At 36.8% G+C, this 21,860-nt stretch overlaps 1 protein-coding gene across 1 annotated transcript; it reads left to right on the forward strand.

The window, feature by feature from the left end:
- The first annotated feature begins 890 nt into the window (after nucleotides 1-890).
- LOC140944931 (inositol-trisphosphate 3-kinase A-like) lies at nucleotides 891-20,758 on the forward strand. The gene is made up of 10 exons (XM_073394039.1): nucleotides 891-1,050; nucleotides 1,277-2,134; nucleotides 10,382-10,484; nucleotides 11,412-11,552; nucleotides 12,523-12,595; nucleotides 13,425-13,473; nucleotides 13,839-13,988; nucleotides 15,411-15,512; nucleotides 15,675-15,746; nucleotides 16,732-20,758. Exons 2-10 carry the CDS (start codon nucleotides 1,310-1,312, stop codon nucleotides 16,924-16,926), a joined length of 1,710 nt encoding a protein of 569 aa, XP_073250140.1. The 5' UTR covers nucleotides 891-1,050; nucleotides 1,277-1,309; the 3' UTR covers nucleotides 16,927-20,758.
- Nucleotides 20,759-21,860: the final 1,102 nt, after the last annotated feature.

Raw genomic sequence — 21,860 nt, forward strand, 5'->3', positions numbered from 1 at the left:
AGGACGCTTGCAACGCACGAGTGAGCGGAGAACCCCCTCGCCCTCGCGCCTTCTCTCGCGTCGTGACGTCGCGCGACTCCCCCAGATGCAGAGCTTGTTCGCAGGCTAAGGTATTCTGATACCCGAGAAAAATAGAGGGCTAGGGCTGGGAACAGTTTATCTGGGTAAAAACCTATTTGGCAATTAGCGATTTGCGCAAGGAAATTTTAAGTTTCGTCTTGTTTTACCACACTCCGCACATTTCATGATCAAAAATTTACTTCCGCCTGGGTGTGTCCGGTTCGCGTCATAAAAAGCGGCCTGTTATAAATAATGCAGCATGATCGATGTGCGATTCTTTTCTTCTTGAAAATGTTCGACTAAAATTGAAAAGTTTAATCCAAATGTAATCTTTGTTGGATAAGGTCAGTTTCATCAGTTTCATCCGTTCAGGGCAGAGATCCTAGATAAAGCCATTTTATCTCTCTCATTCTTTTTGGCGTAGCTGGAGTATGGCATTTGATATGAGGAGGCTTAGCCCCCAAAGCAAACAACAGTCAGCTAACTGTCATTTTTGACAGATTATTTGATATTGGCGAAGTGTAAACATGACTACATGTATAGGTCTTTAACCCAAACATTATGCATACGTTGGAATCGAAATAGAAATCTTTCTGTTTTTCTGCATCTTTACTATGAATGGCAGAGAGATGTTTTTTAAAAGTACGAAAATTTTTGAAGAATTCTGCATCCTGAGTACCAGGTGGGTTTCTTTTAAAAGAAAAATTGAAATTGAAAGATATATTTTAACTCTCTTTATGCAACCGAGAACCGATCTCTATGTCCAAGTTGCTTTATTGCCAAACATTTTGCACGCTCCAATTACAAAACGGAAATTGCGTGATCCGACGACACTTGAAGCCAACCGAAAACCAAAGGCAATTGCACGTTCAAGTGCTCGAAATTCGTCACGGCTCTGATTTGCGTTGCTTTGAGCATCTCAACAGCGAAATTCTACGCGCTGAAGCAAACATGACTTAAACACATTTACAGTTTACAGTGGAGTCTATGGTAAGCTTTTAAGCCTGCATCGATCAGTAAATGTAATCTTTATAAGCTTGACGAAGAGATTAACTAGGTTAGAGTCTAACAATAAGACTTGATTTTTAACCTAAATACCAATACGTCAAACCTCGCAAAATTGAAATATCCGCAGCGATATTTAAATTGACGTTATTTTTCGGAGGCGGTGTTATTTTATAAGCTTAATATTGGGATTCTTTCTTTACTTATGCAGCGTATTCTTCGATCTCGTCGGCCATGCTAGGCCATGAGCGACGAAGATACAAGATGGAGGTCGATCGCTTCGAGCGTCTTCGTCGACGAAATTCTTCTCAAATACAACGGCGAGGCTGGAACGGATAATTTCTTTTCAAAGATGTCTAGTCAAACATTGGCAGAACGGATAACTGCACTGAAAGAACATGTTTTTTCCAATCCAAACAGTCAATCTGGCAACAGCGATCAAACCAATTGCGGCGGAGAAAGCAAAATTGACTTGTCAAACAATACGGACCCTCCCTTGAGGCAGTCTGTGTTAACGAATGCCGACTCTGAACACAATCAAAGTGGGCTTATCGTTGACTTAGGCAAGTTTGCTCAGACGAGAGACAACAGTGAATACGCTGAACCTGATAACCGGGTAGCCAATACGAACAACAACGGAGAAACTCACGAACCAACAAGGGAAGACACGTTTTGCTCGAGCTCAAATTTGGCGCTCGACGGAACGAGTCGCCCCAGGGAAGGGATTTATTATAATGACGGCAGAGCGATAGACCAGCAGGCCTTGAATTGCGGCGACAAGTTAGATAACATCGAGGATGGACATTACTGCGGTAGTTCTGAACAAATAAATTGCTTCCCGGTAGTTGTAATTACACCGGCCATGACGGAAGAAACATTAGACGAGTGTCTTGACACCACGAGCAACTGCAAAAATGGTGCATTATCCGCGGCCATGTTTTCCTTAAAGGATGCAACCGAAACGTGTTCATTGTCAAGCGCTGGCTCTTGTTCGGAGAGCGAAATTTTGACTGATGAGGAGGCATCGGATGATGAAATCAAGCAGCCACTGGAAGACAGATCTGAAAAGGTGAGAGCCTATAAATTGTCAATTGTGTGATCCCTAGTTTTTCTCTAGTATTCAAGAATTTTCACGTCATTGTGTGCTTCGCGCGTTTTTCGCGATTAACAAACCCATTTGTTGTGTGACTATGTGGAGCGACCACTTTGTCCATTCGCTTTTCGTATATCATTTAACTGCCATTTGTTATTAAATGATTTCCGATGCGATCGAAGGTATATTTCGAGGTGCTAAAGTAGTCATCGTTTACTTAGTTCGTTTGAGTGTTTATTTGCGTAAGCAGAAATGATCGCGAAGCCTTTCCCATGTTGATGTTCGTTTCAAATGGTGTTTATTTCGACAATCGTTTCGCGAATAATGTTTATTATTGGCTGAAAGTGTTTGTAGTTTCATAGTATGCTGTTTTTATGGAGTTTATTGTAGAAGATTTAATCGAAGCATGTGCTATTTAAACGCTTTGTTGCCGAGATCAAAATTTATGGGCTAGGGGGATAACTTCCATTTAATAAATAAAACATATTAATCATTTAGCTCGAGTTTCATGTTTAACATTCCTGTAAACTCGCTGACGTCAAAAAAAGATCGGAATGTTTTTACTTGACAACCTTTGGGACTTTGGAAAGTTATACTTATTTGAAATGTAAACACTAAGTCCATATTCCTTGTTGAATGTTTTCCTCATTTCCATTTTTTAATTAAGTCAAACTACAACATTAAATCACGGGTTGAAAGAGAGAGGCATGCAACAACTTGTCTGCACTTTACTTCCTGTAACATTATTTTTAGTTTGTCAATAGTACATTGGGATTCCAAAAATACTTGTATAGGAGTGAAGAAACAAATCCTTGATGAATTATATTCAGTCCCGAGTCCTTATTGGTATAGTCCACTGGGCTTAAGTCCGTGGACTTGGGGTCAGTGTTTTGTCCACTACCACATTGGACAATTATCTGACTGTCATGCATGAACCCCTTATCACGGGTTTACGTCAGTCTAAGAACCTGTGAACTTTTTCTTTTTTAAGCCCTCTAGTTTTTCCAGGTTCTACATATTGTGTTGACTTCTTTGTTTTACATCACCGATGAGTTTTCAAAGTAGTTAACAATTTTGTGTTAACGCAAAAAACTTGCATGTGTTTTGCATATGCATTGGTTGCTTATCTCTGAGCTGTACTGTACAAGTACATTGAGGATGAGTCCTTCTTACATTGTCCTTTGCTTTTCTTCTACTGACTGCAAGCATCACAATGCAGTGAAAGTTACCAGGAGAGATGTAAACCTTGGTATTTTTAGAGTCAGCTTGAAAATCCCAGTGTTACCATAAATTGGTACTAGTATAAAATTAACGTGAAAGCCTTTTATTGAAAAAATCATGGCCACATGACACATAAAAATTCCCAAGCATAATAACAAGACTATAATGTGAGCAGGTTGTCACCAATCAGCATTAGTTGGACAGTACTCTATCATTTTATATAAGCAGAAAATCAAAAATTTTGTCAGATGTCAGATTGAAAGCATGCACACCTGGCAGGTGTTATGATATATAGATTTAGCCAGAGCTAAAGGCGAAGCTCTCCTTGATATACTTATAGTTAAATGAAACAAAAAATATAATCGTGTCATGCTAAATGACAACGACAAAACAGCTGTCCCAAAGGTGTCCATCTTAGATGGGGATCTCTCTAAAAAGGACACATAGTGCCTGTCCCAAAGGTGTCTTTCTTAGATGGGAATCTCTCTAAAAAGGACACATAGCGCCTGTTCCAAAGGTGTCCATCTTAGATGGGAATCTCTCTAAAAAGGACAAATAGTGCCTGTCCCAAAGGTGTCCATCTTAGATGGGGATCTCTCAAAAAAGAACACATCGTGCCTGTCCCAAAGGTGTCTGTCTTAGATGGGGATCTCTCTAAAAAGGACACATAGTGCCTGTCCCAAAGGTGTCTGTCTTAGATGGGGATCTCTCTAAAAAGGACACATAGTGCCTGTCCCAATTAATTCATTTTTCAAGCTGATCTGACAAAGTAAAGTTATTACGTTTATTATTGCAACGAATAGATAAGCAAGTAATTAATTATTAACTTATGATGTAATTTGTTTTTGTCATCAATTTATTATTATTTATTAATAAATCAATACGTAATCATAAGTGGATGTTTCAATAAATATAAAATATAGATATTTATTTTATATTATAGATTATTAATCCTTTGTGTCAAAAAATTTGAGGGCTATTTAAAATGACTACCAAACCCTAACTTTAATACATGCTAGCACCCCGGACAAAACGGTTGAGACAATTCTGTCCATTTTCTAACTTTTGTGCCCTACTCCTGTCTCCTCTAAACAGAAAAATTAAGCCCCCTCCCACCTCCTATTCAAAGTTGTCTTATATATGTTGTGGTTCAAATTTTTCCTTGGTTTAAAATTTTTCAAACCAGTTTAATTTTTACTTTCCTTTGTCTAAAATCAATTACCATAATCAGAGACAAAGAAAAACAAAAATTAAACTGGTTTAAAAAATTTTAAACCAAGGAAATTTTTAAACCACAACATATACATGTATAATTACCATGCTATCCTAAACAACTTTGGATAAGGGGAGGGGGAAATTGGGCATTCATTTGGCAGAGGTTTCAGTTTTTGCCAGGATGACAGGAAAAAATAGGCATTTTCGCAATATTTGTCTCAACAGGTTTTCTCCGAGGTTGTCCTATTTAGGCAAATTATAAAATAGAATGTCTCTTCACCTTGACCATGTGCATCTGTAACAATAACATTGCTTCGATGTAGTTAATGTTGTAAATTTATCATGCTTGAAAAGGTCCTTTGCTTTTGTATGACAGAATTTTTGTTAAAGGAAAACAGAATAATATCTTTATTTCATACTCATACAGCTGTTTATCCCTTCCAAATTTGCTTGTTCTTGGAATGTAAAACTTGAATGCATAGCATATCGCGTGTGGAACCCAGGAAGTTCATAATTATTTAAATGTGATATACGTGACTCAAAGTGTATTTAGCACTGAGTGGGTGGCGTGCATAATGCAGGAATCATCAGCTTTTTTGTTTACATAGTTGAATATATTAACCTCTTTATCTCAATGACCTGAGGAAGTCGTTATGTAACTCAGAACTACTGACAGAATGATTCCTGATTTGAAGTTATGTTTTTGTATTTTAAAAACTAACTTTCCCTTGTTTTGGGAACTTTGCATAGAGCATTTCCATTAAGCATTTTCTTATGTAATAAATTACATGTAGAATGTTATATTTAAATCTTTTGTATCGTACCCTTTTAATCATTCACTCTCTGTACTATTGGGATTAAATCTCTGATTTTAAGCAATTATTTTGGCGAATTATCAAAGTGTGCATAGTTGTAATTGAAATATTCATTGTTAGTTAATAGTTGGCTAGAATTATTATGGTTTTTTTTTTCAAAAGGCCATTTGCATGTAATTTATCCTTTCCAAATTGTTCATTGCCAATATTTAATTTCATAATAATGTTATTATATTGCTTATTATAGCCTTTAATCAAAATTCTGTGTTGGTGTATTTTAAGTCATGCATAACTCATTATCATATAAATAGATAACCTTTAAACTTGGGTGTTTAAGTCAAACAACCATAAAATATTACAAATGCTTGAAGGCTTAAACAGTCTCTGTTGAACTTGAGGCCAATTTTTTCGGGCTTAAATGTTGTCAAAGAACAGATTCAATCTTTTTTTCTGTCAGTGATTTTGCTCTTTCACTTTGTAAGTCATTTCTGTGTCAGTAGTAAGCCAAAAGAAAAAAAAGCAAACAAAGCATGCTTCATTGCATTTATTTCCCTGCCTGCAAAATTATACAAGGGCTGTTATTGCCATTATACACAACTGTAAAAGCTGGGCTCTTAAGAAAGTAGCCAGTCAAGATTTGAAGCATTTCTCCTTTGGCTGTTGTATGTTACTCATTTTCAAACTCCGAGTACACTAAGTCTTTTATCCTGCTGTTTTTCACTGTAGTAGCAAGCTGCTAGATGCAGCCACAGTTTATGCTCATCTTTGTTTTAGCTGAAACCCACAATCAAGGAGGCAGCTGTGGTCAATGGTTTGGGGGATAATGAGATCAAATTAAAATATGCAAAACCATACAGACAATAATTTTGAGCTATAAAGGAAAAAATCTGGTTCCTTTAGTTTACCCAGTCCCTCTATAATAAAATTACATGGTTGATGCTTTTTTCTCCAGTGTACTTAATTGATATTTCAGAGAAGAAGGTTATAATCTTTTTTTTTCTTTGAGAAATTTGAGGTCATGGAGACCGTTGTTCTAAGTAGGAATGCAAGTTTTAGACTAGACCAGATGCAAATTATGAAGGAACCGAAGAAACATTTCTTAATCTAATTTTTTTATGCATGACTACTGTAAAAATTGGCGAAGCATTGTTATAAAACTGTGTGATTGCCAGAACAGACTCTACAAAACTGCAAAACCTCATTGTGTAGAGGCAAGTATGATGTAAATTGAAGAACACACTGTTGTTGTCAGTGGTGAACTAAAAGTAAGTGAACATGTAAAACTTAACAGTTTGATATTTAACAATTAATATTTGTAATTGTTTACAGGCAGAGGCGAGCATTTAAAAATTAAAGCAAACAAATTGTTTCTCAAGTCATGTACGTGTAGCTATCAAAATTTGCACTTCCCTACAATCCATTATCACAAGCATGTCTTGTAGCAGCCCTAAGGTTTCAGGGAGCCAAAACAAACAGTTACAACAAATTGTTTTCATATTCTTGAACATGGCTTATTTCTTGGCATATGCATACTGTATATATTTTCAAACAAAGGCCACAACTATGTCAGCACATTGCCAGAAACTAAAAAACAGAAAAATGAAGCAACCGTAAGTTTTCAGTTCATCATGGCCTAGTTTAAGTGATTGCCTACCTATTGTAGCTACAAGTACTGTGAAAAAAGATCATTGATTATTGTCCAGAGTCAGAATGATGAGATCTTTACTCAGCCTCATCATGAACACTGTCACAGGAATACGATCTGTTGATCCAAAGAGCTCATCTTTACAACTTTAATCTGGCACTGTACAAACTAAGGAGTGGTAAAAATGTTTGATTACATCAGTCACAAAATTTGTGATCTAGTTTTTTTTTTATGTTACCTACTATCTTGGATGTTTGATCTTTTTGCCACACAAAGTCTCAGATCCTATGCATGGTGTGGTTGAGGATGGGCTTGCATGCCTCAATGACCTTGTGAGCTACATGATTGTATAATGGTGGGGACATAAGCTCCTTGCAGCTTTAAACAACTCAGGCAGGTTTCCATGGAAACTTCAGAGGCATCAGTGGTCCTCCAGGTTGGGGTTGGTCATAGTGCATACATCGCCACTGTGGAAAAAAAACAGCATTATTTTGAATTCATAAAACAGTAAAAACGAATGATAAAATCCGACGTTTTAGAGTAGTCATGACTCCATTATCAAGGAAAAATGTTTTTGATCATGCAGATTACAGCATTTAAAGCGATGTGGCACCAAAATTAACATTACAGGGTGCGAAGATTATGGAAATACTTTCGCACAAATAGAGTCTGATTGTACGTTGAATTTATCACTGAAACTGTAACAACACTTTAACAAGCCAATTACAGAGCTGCCAACCTCTGGAAATCAAAAATCTGGAGACTCTCTCTTTGGCATTACCCCATCCTGTCCCGTCATGTCCCTACCCCTCCCCCCCCCCCCACCCCTGATAAGCACAATTCGATCCAGTCCCTAAATGGTTTAGGACATTATATGAAGACTTACATGAGGTACAGAACATCGCAATTTGCTTTTATGATTGTAATGGCAAAATAATTCTTGTCAGTGATGAAATACATACAAAAATGTCTCAGAAATCAGACCATGACAGCTCCAGGACTATATTACCGGTAGTCGGTTCTCTCCTGGGGCAAACTATGTGCTAAAGCATGGGACGAAGTTCAGTGGCATGGTATGATTCACCCTTCTGCCCTAGCTAGAGTGTAGAGGATAAGACAAGAAAGGAGAAGTCTCAGATGATAAACAAGATTCACTACACAAAAAATTAGATTTACATCAAATTTGTTAGGAAAAATAAGATGCAAAAAAGAACAAACTAGAGCTGCAGGAGAAAATCTGGGGCACAGTTAGTTTACAACTGAGTCATCACCATACAGCAAACTACCGGAACAGTCTATTCCAGATAACTCAAACCTTCAAGAGAAATTGAAAAAAGTTTGAGTTATTGGGAGCTTGAAGAAAATAGCCGCGAGTACGGCAAAAAACAGTTTTTACTGCACAGGGAATATTTAAATCATATTTAATAATTGTAAGAATGTTAAGAGAAAATGGAAAGATACTTCTAGATTATAAATCAGAACGCAACTTAACAAAACATTGCCTAAATAGAGCGTGCATTTTACTGTTTTGAGGAGTAAAGCTGTTTCATGTTAGATTAGTGACAAACAACATCAGCCTTCACTAGTAAACCTCATGCCTAGAACACATCAATGGGAAATTCAAAATTCAATATTTCGGAAATACCAGTATACACTGTTTTTTCCCGACTTTTTAAGGGCTGAAAACATGGTAAGAGTTTTTGAGAGTAAAATTACAGAGAAATGATCTGAGGGGAAGCAAAAATTACTTCAAGTTACAGGGAGGTTTGAGTTACCAAGGGTGAAATTACAGTAAATGTATGACGGAAATCCGAGGGAAATTGATTTTGGCTCGAGTTAGCGAGGGTTGGAGTTATCGGGAGTCAACTGCACCACGCTTAAAAACAAGCAAAATAAAAGTTGAATTATTGGTGAAAATTATTAATCATTTGACACGTCCCACATACCAACTGAGGAGTATAGCTACTTGAAGAAAATAATATTAATTTTGCAAATGAACCTTTAACAGTTTTTATTTAGTTTTTACCATCTGCCAAACAATACAATTTATATAGCGGACATTTTTGTTTTCTGTCAAGTATTCATTTCACTGCATTGCATGATTTCAATTTGGCAAGTCTTTCCGTTTCAGATTGAGATGTACACAGCATGAGCTGATGTATATATAAGTAAAATAAAAATCTGTGCCATCAGTTGGTCTTGATCTCACGACAAAAATTAATATCCCTCCTACTGAGAGAGAAAATTAATAATAAAGATGATTTTCAATACCATTTTTTTGGTCTCCAAACTAAGTTCACTTTGTTAAAGCAAGAGATTTCAATTATTATTGTAATCTGTTGCTCTAATATAGTGAACTTAGTTTGGAGACCAAAAAATAGTATTGAATATTGTGTAACTGAAAAATTATCTTTTTTTTCTCATAAACCACATCTTGTGTGGGTGTGTGTGTGTGTTTTTTTTGTGTGTTTTTTTCTTGCCTCTTTTTTTTCTGCACCTTCAAGATTGTGTTGACATTTCAAAAAACTTATTCAACACCTGCTCACGTGTAAACATGGAACCTTTTTTGTTTTGATAAGGTCCATCCTAGACATCCAGAGATGGTATGGTTTATTCAAAATAATGTTCAAAAAGTTTTAAATGGTTGTTTACTGACTGAAGAAAAGTACACTCTGCTTTGAAAGAGAAGTATGATCCAAAAGATTTTCGTGTATTTGAATGTTGTATTAAAACATGATATTTATTTCCAACAGCAGGGCTTTTCCATTGTTTCTTATACACAAAAAGGCCCATGTCAATATATCTTTTGTGATAAAATAAAATATTGCAATATGACATTGTGTCACGCAGGAGATCGTGTTATATATTAAATGCAGATTTGTGATAATGAGAAGTGATTTTTAGCCATAATTCATTTACATTGGTTCTATCAGTGTGAAATCTTTCTAACTAGGAAACACAGACATAAAATGTTTGTACTTTACTTTATTTGATATGAAATGTTCTATAGGGTACATGTATTTTTCTTTCTGTGAAACATTTTAACTATATTGCATTTTGTAAGTTGAAAAACTGGGTGTTTTTTATCATCATGACGTTATTCAAGAGCTGTTTTAGTCTGCTAAAACCATCATCAGTAACTGTTATTAAACTGAGATTTCTCCTTGTTAAAAAAAGTATGGATAGCAAAGAGGAAGAAAAACTTCCAAATATAAAACCTGGTGTAAATGCCAATGATCAGTTATGCATGTGTACAAGATTTTCTGGTTCATACATAAAGGTAGTTGTGTTCACATTGTTAATAATATTTTTCATGTCGCTTTGCAGGTCGATTCACGGTGGAAGAAGATTCGAAGTATGATCCATTGGTCCCCATTTGTACAGAATTTTAAAAAGAAATATCCCTGGGTTCAATTGGCAGGCCACCAAGGTAAGCTTATATCTTTATTTTTATTCCCCTGGAGCTAGCTGTAGAAGGTAGCAACTACCTGTAAGATTGAGTGGAATTTTTTTTTTTGCAACTGCTCACTATCTCTGTGAAAATCTGTTCTCATGATGTCTTTGTTTGTTGTGAGGGAACATAGGAAAGTGAATATTAAAGCCCCCCCTCTTAAATAAACCCCCCTTATCAGGGGAAGGAAGTTAATAAGCCCCCCCCCCTCTCTATTAAGCCCCCCTCAAATGGGCTTGAAATAAATAAGCCCCCCGGGGGCTTAATAGAGGATTTACGGTAATGGAGGAAGCTGAGAGAAAGGGAATGGGAACCTGGAATGCAGTCTACGGGAGGGTTGGACCCCTGTCCAGGACTCGAAAAAAACTTGACTTCCAGATTGCCTTTAGGACAAGTAGCTCACCTTGCGCCAGGCAGGTCTTAAGTTAATTCATTTTGGTGGGCAGAGAACTTGCATGGACTCTTGTCCATCAGGCAAGTGAGTTTGAAAAGTGACTTGCTCAGCAGGAAATTCTACTTGTTCAAGACGACCGGATGGCACTTGTTTGAGCCGTGCCTGTCCCCCCACCCCACACATACCAGCATATTTCCCACAATTATACTACTACATGAGAAATTTCTGCAATTTGATTGCCTTAGAGCAGTGGTATTTCAGCTTAATTTGAAATACCCGCATGTGAAAATTACAAAACCTTTGCGGTAGTAGTATAAACAAATAATAGCATGATTTGTACGTGATATTTGGCATAAATACCACTCATGATATTTCAAAATTGTCTCAAATAACAATTTTGAATTATCACGAGTGGTATTTATGCCAAATATCACTACAAATCATGCTATTACCTATACTAATCTCTAAACATAATCAGTAGTTTTTGTGAATAAAAATATTATTTGTTATAGGTAGCTTCAAACCAGGTGAAAATGGCATGATTTTGAAGAAAGCCACAGACAAAGAGAGGGAGAGTCTCAGAAAGCTCATGAAAGATATTCTGAGACCTTACATTCCAGAATACAAAGGAGAAGTTCACAGAGGAAATGAATGTATCCTTCATGTTAATTAAGGTTGTTGTTAGAAATCAATAGATGCAGTACATGCTGAATTAAGAAAATGTATCACTAGCTTGTAATAATAATAATAATAACTGTTTATTCAAAAAGGAAAAGGAGATGAAGGGGTTAACCCCGTCTAGTTCATCTCCAAAAAAAGAACAATAATAATAACAATGAATATACATATGAATAAAAAAAGATAACGTAAAATTTCTGTTTAAAATTCAAAAATATGTTGACATGTCTAGATAATTTAACATTCAGCTGAAACATTGGTGAAATAACGTCTGAAAAATGTTCAAGTTTTCCACCTCAGCAATTTCTTTAGGTAAATCATTCGATTTATCAATTATGTAAATGAAGTAAGAATGTTCAAAACTATTTAAAGGCGCAGATTGTCAGACAAACTTAGTGGTTTAAGGTGCCACTACCACTCATTTCATGAAGTGCCATGCATTGAAAGCGAATTGACTCTTTTTCTGTGGGTTGAATGGTCAATAATAAAACCAAATTAACATTTTATATAGGAGGAAATTTTTTTATTTTGAATCCCCTTTTGTTTTTTTCATCCAGCAAATATTTGGAGAGATGCTAACCTCTGGAGATCTAAAATCTGGAGACTCTCTTTTGCAGAACTACCACAAACTTTCCCCTACCCCCGCTCCCCATGCCTGATAAACTCAAATCAACCCAGTCCTCAAATAAAACCATGGGTGTGGCTCAGGACATGAAGCATAGTTTTACATAGATTATAGACTGTAATGATGACATAATCCATGTCAGTGATGAAGTGTTTGTAAAGATGCCTCCAAAAACTTCCAAGAGTAGGTGTTATTTTAGTGATTTGGTCACCGATGTGGGAGAACAAGAGATTAGTGCAGAATCAAGGGAGAATACGGCCAGTGTCATTACATAAACTATTGAATATTATTTGCTTGTTTTTCCTCAATGTAAACATCAGGTTATCTAGAAATGCAAGATTTACTTCAAGATTTTGATAGTCCCTCTGTTATGGATTGTAAAATGGGAACAAGGTACACTACTTTATATGAAAAAAATATTAATACACAAAATATTACAACATAAGTGGTGGTGGTTTAATCACTTCAAAAATTAAAAAAAATTAATGCCCTTTATTTTAGTGTCATTGTATTTAGCATGAAAGTACTAATTGGGAACACTATTTTTTAAGTCTTCTACTGGAGATGGGACTGCCATTTTATGTGGTCATGTGAGCCACACAAAGGTCCAGAGTTTATGAGGAAACGTTTGATGTTAACAGTAAAATAAAATAGCTCAAAAAATGCAAAATATTTGAAATTTTATTGTCGAGAAGTCAGGTCTACAGAAATGGCAAACTTCCGCAATTATCTGGGTGATTTCAGACTCTAATCTGGAGATCGGGAGATACAGTCTAAACTCTGGAGTCTCCCAGATTATCTGGGAGAGTTGACAACACTGCTTCTACATACGTCCATAGAGAGAGGCATAACAAAACATGGATCCAATTGGATCTGATCAACCCCTCTAACTCACTGACATGATGGAAGGTTGGAGATGGGGTTACAGGGATTTGATGCAATCCAGTCCAATGCAAGTTTTGTCAATGGCCCATGGAGAGTCCATTGGGTATAAATAGACCAATTTCAAATTATTAAAATTCTTACTTGGCTCCGAGGTTTAGCGATTATAAATCGGAAGAAAGGTATTATTCATTGCTGAGCCTCAGGATCACTTCTTTTGTTTTATTCCGCAAAGTCTTGCAGCCTAGTATGAAATTTGATATATCAAAATATTATTGGTCTATTAGGACAGTGTTTTAGGCTTTGCAATCAAACAGTTCTTTTCTATTGCATTGAACAGAACATATTTAGAAGACGAACTTGCAAAAGCAAAATCAAAACCAAGAAAAGTGAGTGAACACTGAGTTTTAATGACAGGGGTGTAGCCGGCCCATAGACCTGTAGACCCAGGCCTACAAATTTTTTATTTGATCACTCTATGGCTTGTAATAAATTATGTGTTGTTGGGTTGAGCCAAATTGCTTAAGAGCTCAAAGTGTTGGTGAGGACAGTGCTTACTAGTCATGCATGCAATTTTCAGGATATATGGAAATGAAAGTCAGCCAGGCCTACAACAGGTCGAAAAGCTGGCTACACCCCTGAATGATGTTATAAAATACAATATTGAACCCCTTTATTAAGGACACTGAAAGACCCATCCATGTTGTCCTTCTTAAATAATGTCCATATTAAGCGGTTTGTGTTTCTTTTGCAGGATTTGTTTCAGAAAATGGTAGAGGTAGATCCCAATGAACCAACAGAGGAAGAAAGAAGAGAAGGAGGAATAACCAAACCACGTTACATGCGGTGGAGAGAGCAACTTAGTTCTTCAGCAAGTCTTGGCTTCAGAATTGAAGGAATTAAGGTTAGACTTACAGCTTATCCATATCAGCACTCCGAACTGCAACCCTATTGGCTGCCATGGCAAACGAAAAAGATTTGGCAACTAAAACAGCAGGGAAAGTCACCAATTTGGCAACCTATCTTTGGTGATCATGAGCCAAGCCGTTATTGTCTTTTTAAAGTTCAAGTGAGATAAACATTTGCATGATGTATTATTTATGCAATAATTATTTTCTTTCATTTTTCTCCCTGGTTTGTCTGGTTATTAGCGTTGTGATGTTGTGTGCACCACTAAATTTGATTGCAATAGTAGTTTGGCTTCCATTTTGATTTGTTCACACATCTCTATACTGTACAATGTGTCGTTTTTTTCTGTCAACCAGTATTTTATGCTTGGCAATCATTTTGTGATTTTTGGTCATCAAAAGGCAACTTTGAAAAAAAAAATGAGGTTTGAGCAGTGCACAATTATGGAATGTAGTTGGGCTTTGATGTAGAGGATTTATAACTTTTATGAGTTGGAGTTTGAGGTCTGAAAAGCATGGACTAAGTCTTTTTTCTTCTTAATTAATGCCTTGAAAGCAGGGCATACTTGTACATGAAACCAAGGCAAACAAATAAGGATTATTGATACCCAGCACAGATTGAGAAAACAATGACTGAACCTTATGGGTGATTTTAAAAATAATGCTTCACAATAAGCAGACAAGAGATAGAGTTAAAAAATTCAAAATTCTTTTGACATAGCCGAATCTTTTCTTTACAGTTGTAGACAGTTTTGATAGCTGTCAGTATTCTATAGTGATAACATCATTAGATGTCACTTGTTTTGAGAAAGATTGCAGACAGCTAGCTAAAATGGTCAACAAATGTAAAACAAAAAAATGTCTATGTCTAGAGAGAATTATGCATTAAGTTTTGCTGGATAAAATTGTCTTTAAAACCTTAATTCAGGTGTGCATTATAGTGTTATTCCAGGGTTCACACAGTCTTGAAAAGTACTTGAATTTTAAGGGAAGTCCTTAAAAAGTCCTTGAATTTTCTTCAAGGTTGAATGTAGTGGCTTGGGGGGTGTTTTTAATGCTTTTTGGTTGTGTAAGACAGAATATAAATGATAGCTCAGAGAAGTTAAAGCTAATTTACATAAAAAAATTTTTGTCTTATGTAATAAAGACAAGCGAGCTGAAAAATATAGAGAAGTCGGTGGAGCAAACAGTTCAAGCCTTAAAATCCTGTTAGAATGGACTGGGAATGTGCTGAATATGCATTTTTGTACAATCGGTGAAATTACACTCTTGGTAGATGGTCCTTGAAAATTGAATGTGGTTCTTGAAAAATCCTTGAAAAGCCCTTAGAAAGGGTTCCGTTTTTTTTGTATCAACCCTGTATTCAAAGAAATCTTTTTGTGTGCTCTGTGCAACATTGTATTTTATTTGTCTTGTAGCAAGGTGATCAAAAACCCAACAAAGATTTTAAGAAAACAAAGACAAAGGAAGATGTTAGCAAGGTTTTTACAGAATTTATTGGCAGTGATGACAAAATAAGAGTAAGCATATTTTTTGTTCATATGTTACTTTCAATTCTGGATCAAATGTCATTTAACATACTTTGCATGACTAACTTTATATTTTGCCTTAACTGTGATTTTGTTTTACTAGCCACAGAATTTGACATCATATAACTAAGGCACAGTGTACTTTCTTTGCAGAGAAAGTATTTAAGACGGCTTAAAGCTATTAGAGCTACTCTAGAGTCTTCTCCATTTTTCCGCTCACATGAGGTTAGTTTTCATTAATATTTTGTTGTATATGTTTAATTTATAAGTAGGATGTATAATGGTTTATTTCCTGCTGACAACATACAATACGTGTAGTAATAACGCTTAAAGGTAATCAACACAGGATATTTCTCAGTGAAATCACTACTGAAAGGTGTAGTTTACAACAAGAACAGGAAAGATTTTCCATCAATGAGAAGTGTGGAATTGGAATGCTTCTAGAGAGCTAGTGCAGTAAAGGAAAGTCACCAGTGGGGTTTCCCATTCCTCTTTGCTTTGCCTGCAGTGATTTTAGCATGGATATTCCATCCTTTTTAGCTTCCCTTGGATCTGCTAAGATGCAGAAGTGTTGGCCTCACTGTTTCAAGTGCACCTTTTGTTTCTTAATAATTGATATTACAGTCAAACCTTGGCTAATGGCCACCTCTCTACAACAGTCTCTTTTTTCCGTCCTGGGCCCAGTTGCTCGAAGCATGGTTAGCGTTAACCAGCGTTTAATACCTTGGCAACGTATTGGTTTTGATACTACTTAACCAATGGTTAAAGCTAACCATGCTTTGAGCAACTCAGCCCTGGTGCATAAGTTTCACGTGATAGAAGGTCAAAACACTCATGATCAGATTCCATGCTATGCATTCCTTTCATTTTTAGTGGAAGTCCAAACAAATCCCACTCACGCATAATAGCAACCTGGGCCCGGTTCCTGAAAGGCCAATTTGTTCTAATCCAGGATTAAAATTTTTTTCCACTTTTTGTATTTACCTTCCTATGCATTGCATTTTTTCAAAGTAAAGGCACAACAGTATTTTGTAAGCTCAAGTTACATGTTCTTTTAGTTCTTAGACAAGAAAAGCTTGCTTAAAATTTGGCTTAATCCTGGGTTAAATTTAACCATCTTACAAGGAACCAAGCCCCTGAGATTAAGATTGCAGTCTACTCTGGTTGCCAGCTATAAACTTATTGAAGATGGTCTTGTTTGTTGTTCCAGGTGGTTGGTAGTTCTCTGTTGTTTGTCCATGATGCATTTGGCAAAGCTAGCGTATGGATGATAGATTTTGGCAAAACTGTACCTCTTCCAGATGGGATGTGGCTGGACCACAGAAAGCCTTGGCAAGAAGGGAATCATGAGGATGGGTATTTATGGGGACTTGACAATATGGTGGAAATCTGGGCACAAAGCTGATCAATATTTAGTAGAAAATAATATTACTGACAATTAGTCCCTTAATATAAATAAATAACAATAATATTCTCCCTTAGTGGAGGTGGCAAGTGGTGGATTTTTACCGAGCATCAAATTTAAAAGATACTAAAACAGTGAGACAATTGAGCACAAAAATGATAATTTTTGACTCAGTTATTGCTGCCAACTACGACAATTTTGGTGTGCATTGCTCGGAGGTGAATAGTACTGGATATTCCGAGTTTGAGTAGGCAATTAGAGCTCGCCACTGTTTGAGTATGTACTAAAAGATGCTATTCATCACAGTTTGTGTGTGAAAAATTAGGTGATCGTTTGCTTTATAATAGTTGCTTTGTTTTTGAGGTCGTTCCAATTACTTACTACTGGGCCTGGTTGATCAAACGTTAAATAGCAGGGTGCAAAGAAAGTCAGATTTACAGCCTGCCATTCAGGCAAGCTGTAGCTAGCATGTACTAGCCCACAAGTCATTTCAACTAGCCCTAAAACCCTTTTTAATTAGGAGGATTGATTACAATCCTTCTGTAATTTGAATTTCCAAAAAAAACAGCACTTGCTTGTTGGGCAAGGTAAGAAAAAAATCACTAGCCCAATAGCAAAATCCACTAGCCCCGAGCTATCAGACACGACTTTCTTTGCACGCTGGACAGCGCTGATAAATCACCATCCTGAGGATAAAATGTTAGGGAAACCATTATTATTGTGTTATTTGGTAGATAATGAGTTTCCAGTGTAGAGCGTTATATGTCTTTTGAATAACTGGTGCCTGGTCTTTGTCAGGCGTTTGGTGATTAGCATGTGCTTTAAAGCACTGTGGCTGATGGTGATTGGTGCATTTCAATCCTGACCATGTCAATTAACCATTACAGTGAAGACTAAATCAACCAACGCAATCACGTGAAAGACAAGCTGCTACCGGTTAAAAGATCATAATCAATATCAAAGTGTCTATTGTGACACAAACAGTAAATCAACCCAGTCCCTTATTTTTCCTAGAGATAATACAGCCAGTGAAGGAAGTGAGTATGTGTGAAAAATGCGTCCTTTGAAGAGAGGTGACGCATGGATTACGGTTTTAACACGTACTTGCTTGTTTTACTGACTGTAGTGTTCCTGAGGAAAGCTCAAATGATCACTCGTGGTCTAAGATGGTAATAAGTTTCTGTACATAGTATTTTACAGTCAACATTACCTATGCTGCCAACCCTGTATCTGTGCTGTTAAAATTATAAGCAGGGGTGTACCCATGGGAGGGTTCACTGAAGGGGTTCTGGAATCCCCTTTTTCTTTCTTTTTTTTAATGGCAAAAGAGACTTTTTAAATGTCAATGCATCTGGTTTCTCTAAAGCTTCAAGAAAAACCTTGTTTTCTAACAAGAGCCTTTTTGCCAACTACTAATACAGCAGAGCCTACTAGACACTTGCAGTATGACATCTACCACTCTATACTATACATGTCTTCATCATACATGAGCGTTTTCTGTTTTTTAATTGATGCCATTATTACTATTTTTGCTGGAGAAGATCCATGACACTCTTGCTCTTGACCTTCAGTCAACAGATTTAGAAATGAAACTCCTTGAAAAAAACATCAAACATTTTCCGTCTACAGTTAACTGCTTATTGAACTTTAAGTGACTAACATCAGAGGAGGTTGATTCCCCCCCCCCCCCCCCCCCCCGCCGATTGCTAAAAGGCTTGGTATGCCCCTAAAAGGACTTATAGGTATCAAATGATCAGCTGTGCAAAGAATTTAGCCTGACTGAGTTACAGTGAACATTTTGTGAGGTTAGAAAATAGTTTTCTTTCATTTGGGAATTCCTGAAAATACCAATTACGGGAGGAGGAATTTCTTGAGCTGTTTAAAGAAAGATTACAGTAAAGCTAGACTTTCAAGAGGAGTTTTGCGAGGTGGGGAAGGGGGTGCATGGTGGTTTGAGGTTAACCCAAAAGCAACATGAAACAACATGTCAAATGTTTATAACAAAAGTATCTATTTTATTAATGTAGGAAGTAAGTGTAGTAATGTTATGCCTGTCTAGAGTGATTTCAAGAGGGCAGAAAGAGGTTGATATATCTTGTTATTTAACTAACTCAAATGTTCTTGTCAGGACTATTCATTTTTACCCATATAGATGCCTTTCCACATTTTTTGCTGTATTTCTTTCACTCGCTCTTATGTCTAACGCCAATTCCTGAGTCACCGAGAACAACATTATCTTTTAAGTATGTTAAGTAGTCCATTCTCTCCCATTTTATATGTAGCCAGTTTAAAAAATTCACCAAAATTCCATTTTGGGCGCGAAAAATTCACAGAAACCAAAGAGGTTTCACTTGAACGGTAATATCGCAGGATATTGTCGACAGATTTAAAAGGAAGAGTGACAAACCAACCAGTCATAAATTTTGGTCTAGGATAGCGTGCGTGGGAACGCGCGAGAGAAACACGTGAAGGGGAAAGATGGAAACTAGGGTCTCCGCTATAGGTGCCTCGTCTCCTTTTCTCTCCTCGTGTGCTGGCGGATCGTCGAAATTAATCCCTTTGCTCTAAAAACGGCAGCCTGCAATACTCCTCACAAATCGTTGAAACAAACCGTTTCTCTTGAATTTTCTCGAAAATATCTTACTTCACTCTGCTTTCCTTTGTTCTCACTCAAATGTGCCCCCCTTCATTCCCAGTGTTGAGCCACGTGTCTTTTGGAGCACTGAGATGACTGTTATATCCAAATCAAGATTGGGGAAGAGGAAAACGCACACAAGTGTTTCAAGATTTTTGACGAGTATTGTAGGTCTAGACGGCTCAAACAGACAACATTGCTCGTCTTTCATATAAGTGCCTAAAATGCCTTTGTGAACGAAATTGATTAATTTAGCAATTTGTGGTTTTATTTCAAACGTCGCGTAACCTTTTTAAGGGTTGCATGACGTGTGAAAGAAAAATTACGAATTCAATACTCTGAAAATCTATCTGCAATGTAAGTAAATATAAACTTTACAAACTCATAGTTTACTGAATGTAAATATGCTAATTGCTGACGTACTAATTAAGGGTTAGGGACTGCTTTGGATTATTTACCAGCAATTAAAAGCACTCACTGACTAAAGAGTGAATGACGAATTGTAATACTAAATTTCGAGTTCATCCCACAGCAAGCACGTGCATTTAATTGCTGGTAAATCACGAATAAGAAGTCATGCAGGTTATCAAAATATCCTGTAAACCTTAGTTAGAATCAGGAGTTTTATGTATTTAAAACGTCCCGAGCTATGCTTTCCTAAGAAGAGTTGACAGTAAGATTTGTAACAAAACCTTTTCTCAACATAGGCTACTCTAAGATGAACACTTCACTACGGCGGACACAGGCCAATTTGAGGCTGCAACTAAGACGGAGTCGGCACTGTGGTGAATTGAATTATGGGATTGTTTCTCGCAGGAACCTGGGACAAAATGTCCTCTCTTAAACAACCCACAGTGCAATTCGAAACAAAGCCGATCCAGTGTCATGCGCAGCTGCAAACTTGACAGCAGATGATTGGTCGTGTTCTTGCAGTCCCTGTAAACTGTCTGATACATATGAACAACGTATTTACTAGAAATCTATGGCAAAGTTTATTACGTGAACAGTTTTAAGCCAGAAAATGTCAGGTCATGGTGTTATAACGTAAAAATTCAGGGCATGTTTTTTTGTCCATGTTTTGTTATCTACATCTGTTATTATTATTATTATTATTATTATTATTATTATTATTATTATTATTATTATTATTTTAGTGTACAGATGTTAATTTAAAGTACAGTAAAACTTTTATATCAATCCTCTCTGTGTTGTGGATATTTCTAGTTCCTTCATTCCTCCGTAGGTGACCCAAGCTAAAAAAAAAAATTGTTTCTTGGGGGGGGGGGGGGGGGGTGTGCCGCCCGGTTATCCAAACGCTGACCCATTTCAGATAGACTAAGACCAAGAAATGTTATTTTCCTTACCCGTTTTCAGACTAGACCTCTAAAATCCATATCCGGTTTCAGACCTTCCCTTTAAGCAGCAATTATGTCATCATTTCTTGAGATTAGAGCATTGCATTGCGTGCATTTCGAATTCGCATATTTCTACTTCTTTATTATTCAACTGGAATTGAAACGATAAATACGTTCACACACTCCGGTAGTTCCCTCGAAAACCATACCCGATTCCAGACCGAAATGGGCAAAGCGTATACCCGTTTTCAGACCAAAAAGGCCCAAAAACCATACCCTTTGGGGCGGCACATACTTATATGGTTTATATGAGGGGAGTCTTCCCCTCCCGGGAAATTGTCCGATCTTGAAAAAAATGGAAAGACATTGACAGTTTTAACATTATCTCATACTTCTCTTGTCTTCTGTTTGTCTTTGCTCGTGTTCACCTACAAGGGCTTGAAGGCGGCTCGATGGCTTTTGTCTTAGTGTTTCTCGTAATTCAAACTGAGAATTGGTCGGGCAATTCTTCAGTTTAAGACCCATTGCTGATGCTATCTGCCAGTACATTTTTGAAACTCTTTCAATCCGATCCCGGGAATCCGAATCCGAATCCATACGGTCTGAATGGTCATGTCGGCATTTCTACGAGAGGAGATGATTCTAGAAAGTCAAGTCAAGTCAAGTTGATTCTAATCATTTTCCGTCTGGAAATACCCCATACCAGCTAGTGCAGTGCAGTACAGTGCCCAACAACAAAAAACTACAAATATGTAAATCAACATATGATACCCTTCACTAATAACCAGAAACTCATCACGTTCTAAGCAACCATTCTCGTGTGATTTTAACTGGATTTACCACGCTGACCTCAGGTTAAAATAGAAAATATCTATCTCCTCGAAATAATAAAATAGCATCGGAAGGTCTTTAAAAACTGGCTTTGCTCAAATTTCTCTTGCTGC

The sequence above is a fragment of the Porites lutea genome, chromosome 7 (genome assembly GCF_958299795.1).
Source record: "Porites lutea chromosome 7, jaPorLute2.1, whole genome shotgun sequence".
In the NCBI taxonomy this organism is placed as follows: domain Eukaryota; kingdom Metazoa; phylum Cnidaria; class Anthozoa; order Scleractinia; family Poritidae; genus Porites; species Porites lutea.

Excerpts from the sequence above, each read along its gene's own strand:
- LOC140944931 (XM_073394039.1), top strand. The coding sequence starts at position 1,310 with ATGAGCGACGAAGATACAAGATGGAGGTCGATCGCTTCGAGCGTCTTC. Across the intron at positions 11,553-12,522 it reads AGTTCACAGAGGAAATGAAT|GTTATCTAGAAATGCAAGAT; the intron begins GTATCCTTCATG and ends TGTAAACATCAG. Across the intron at positions 13,989-15,410 it reads TCAGAATTGAAGGAATTAAG|CAAGGTGATCAAAAACCCAA; the intron begins GTTAGACTTACA and ends TTTGTCTTGTAG.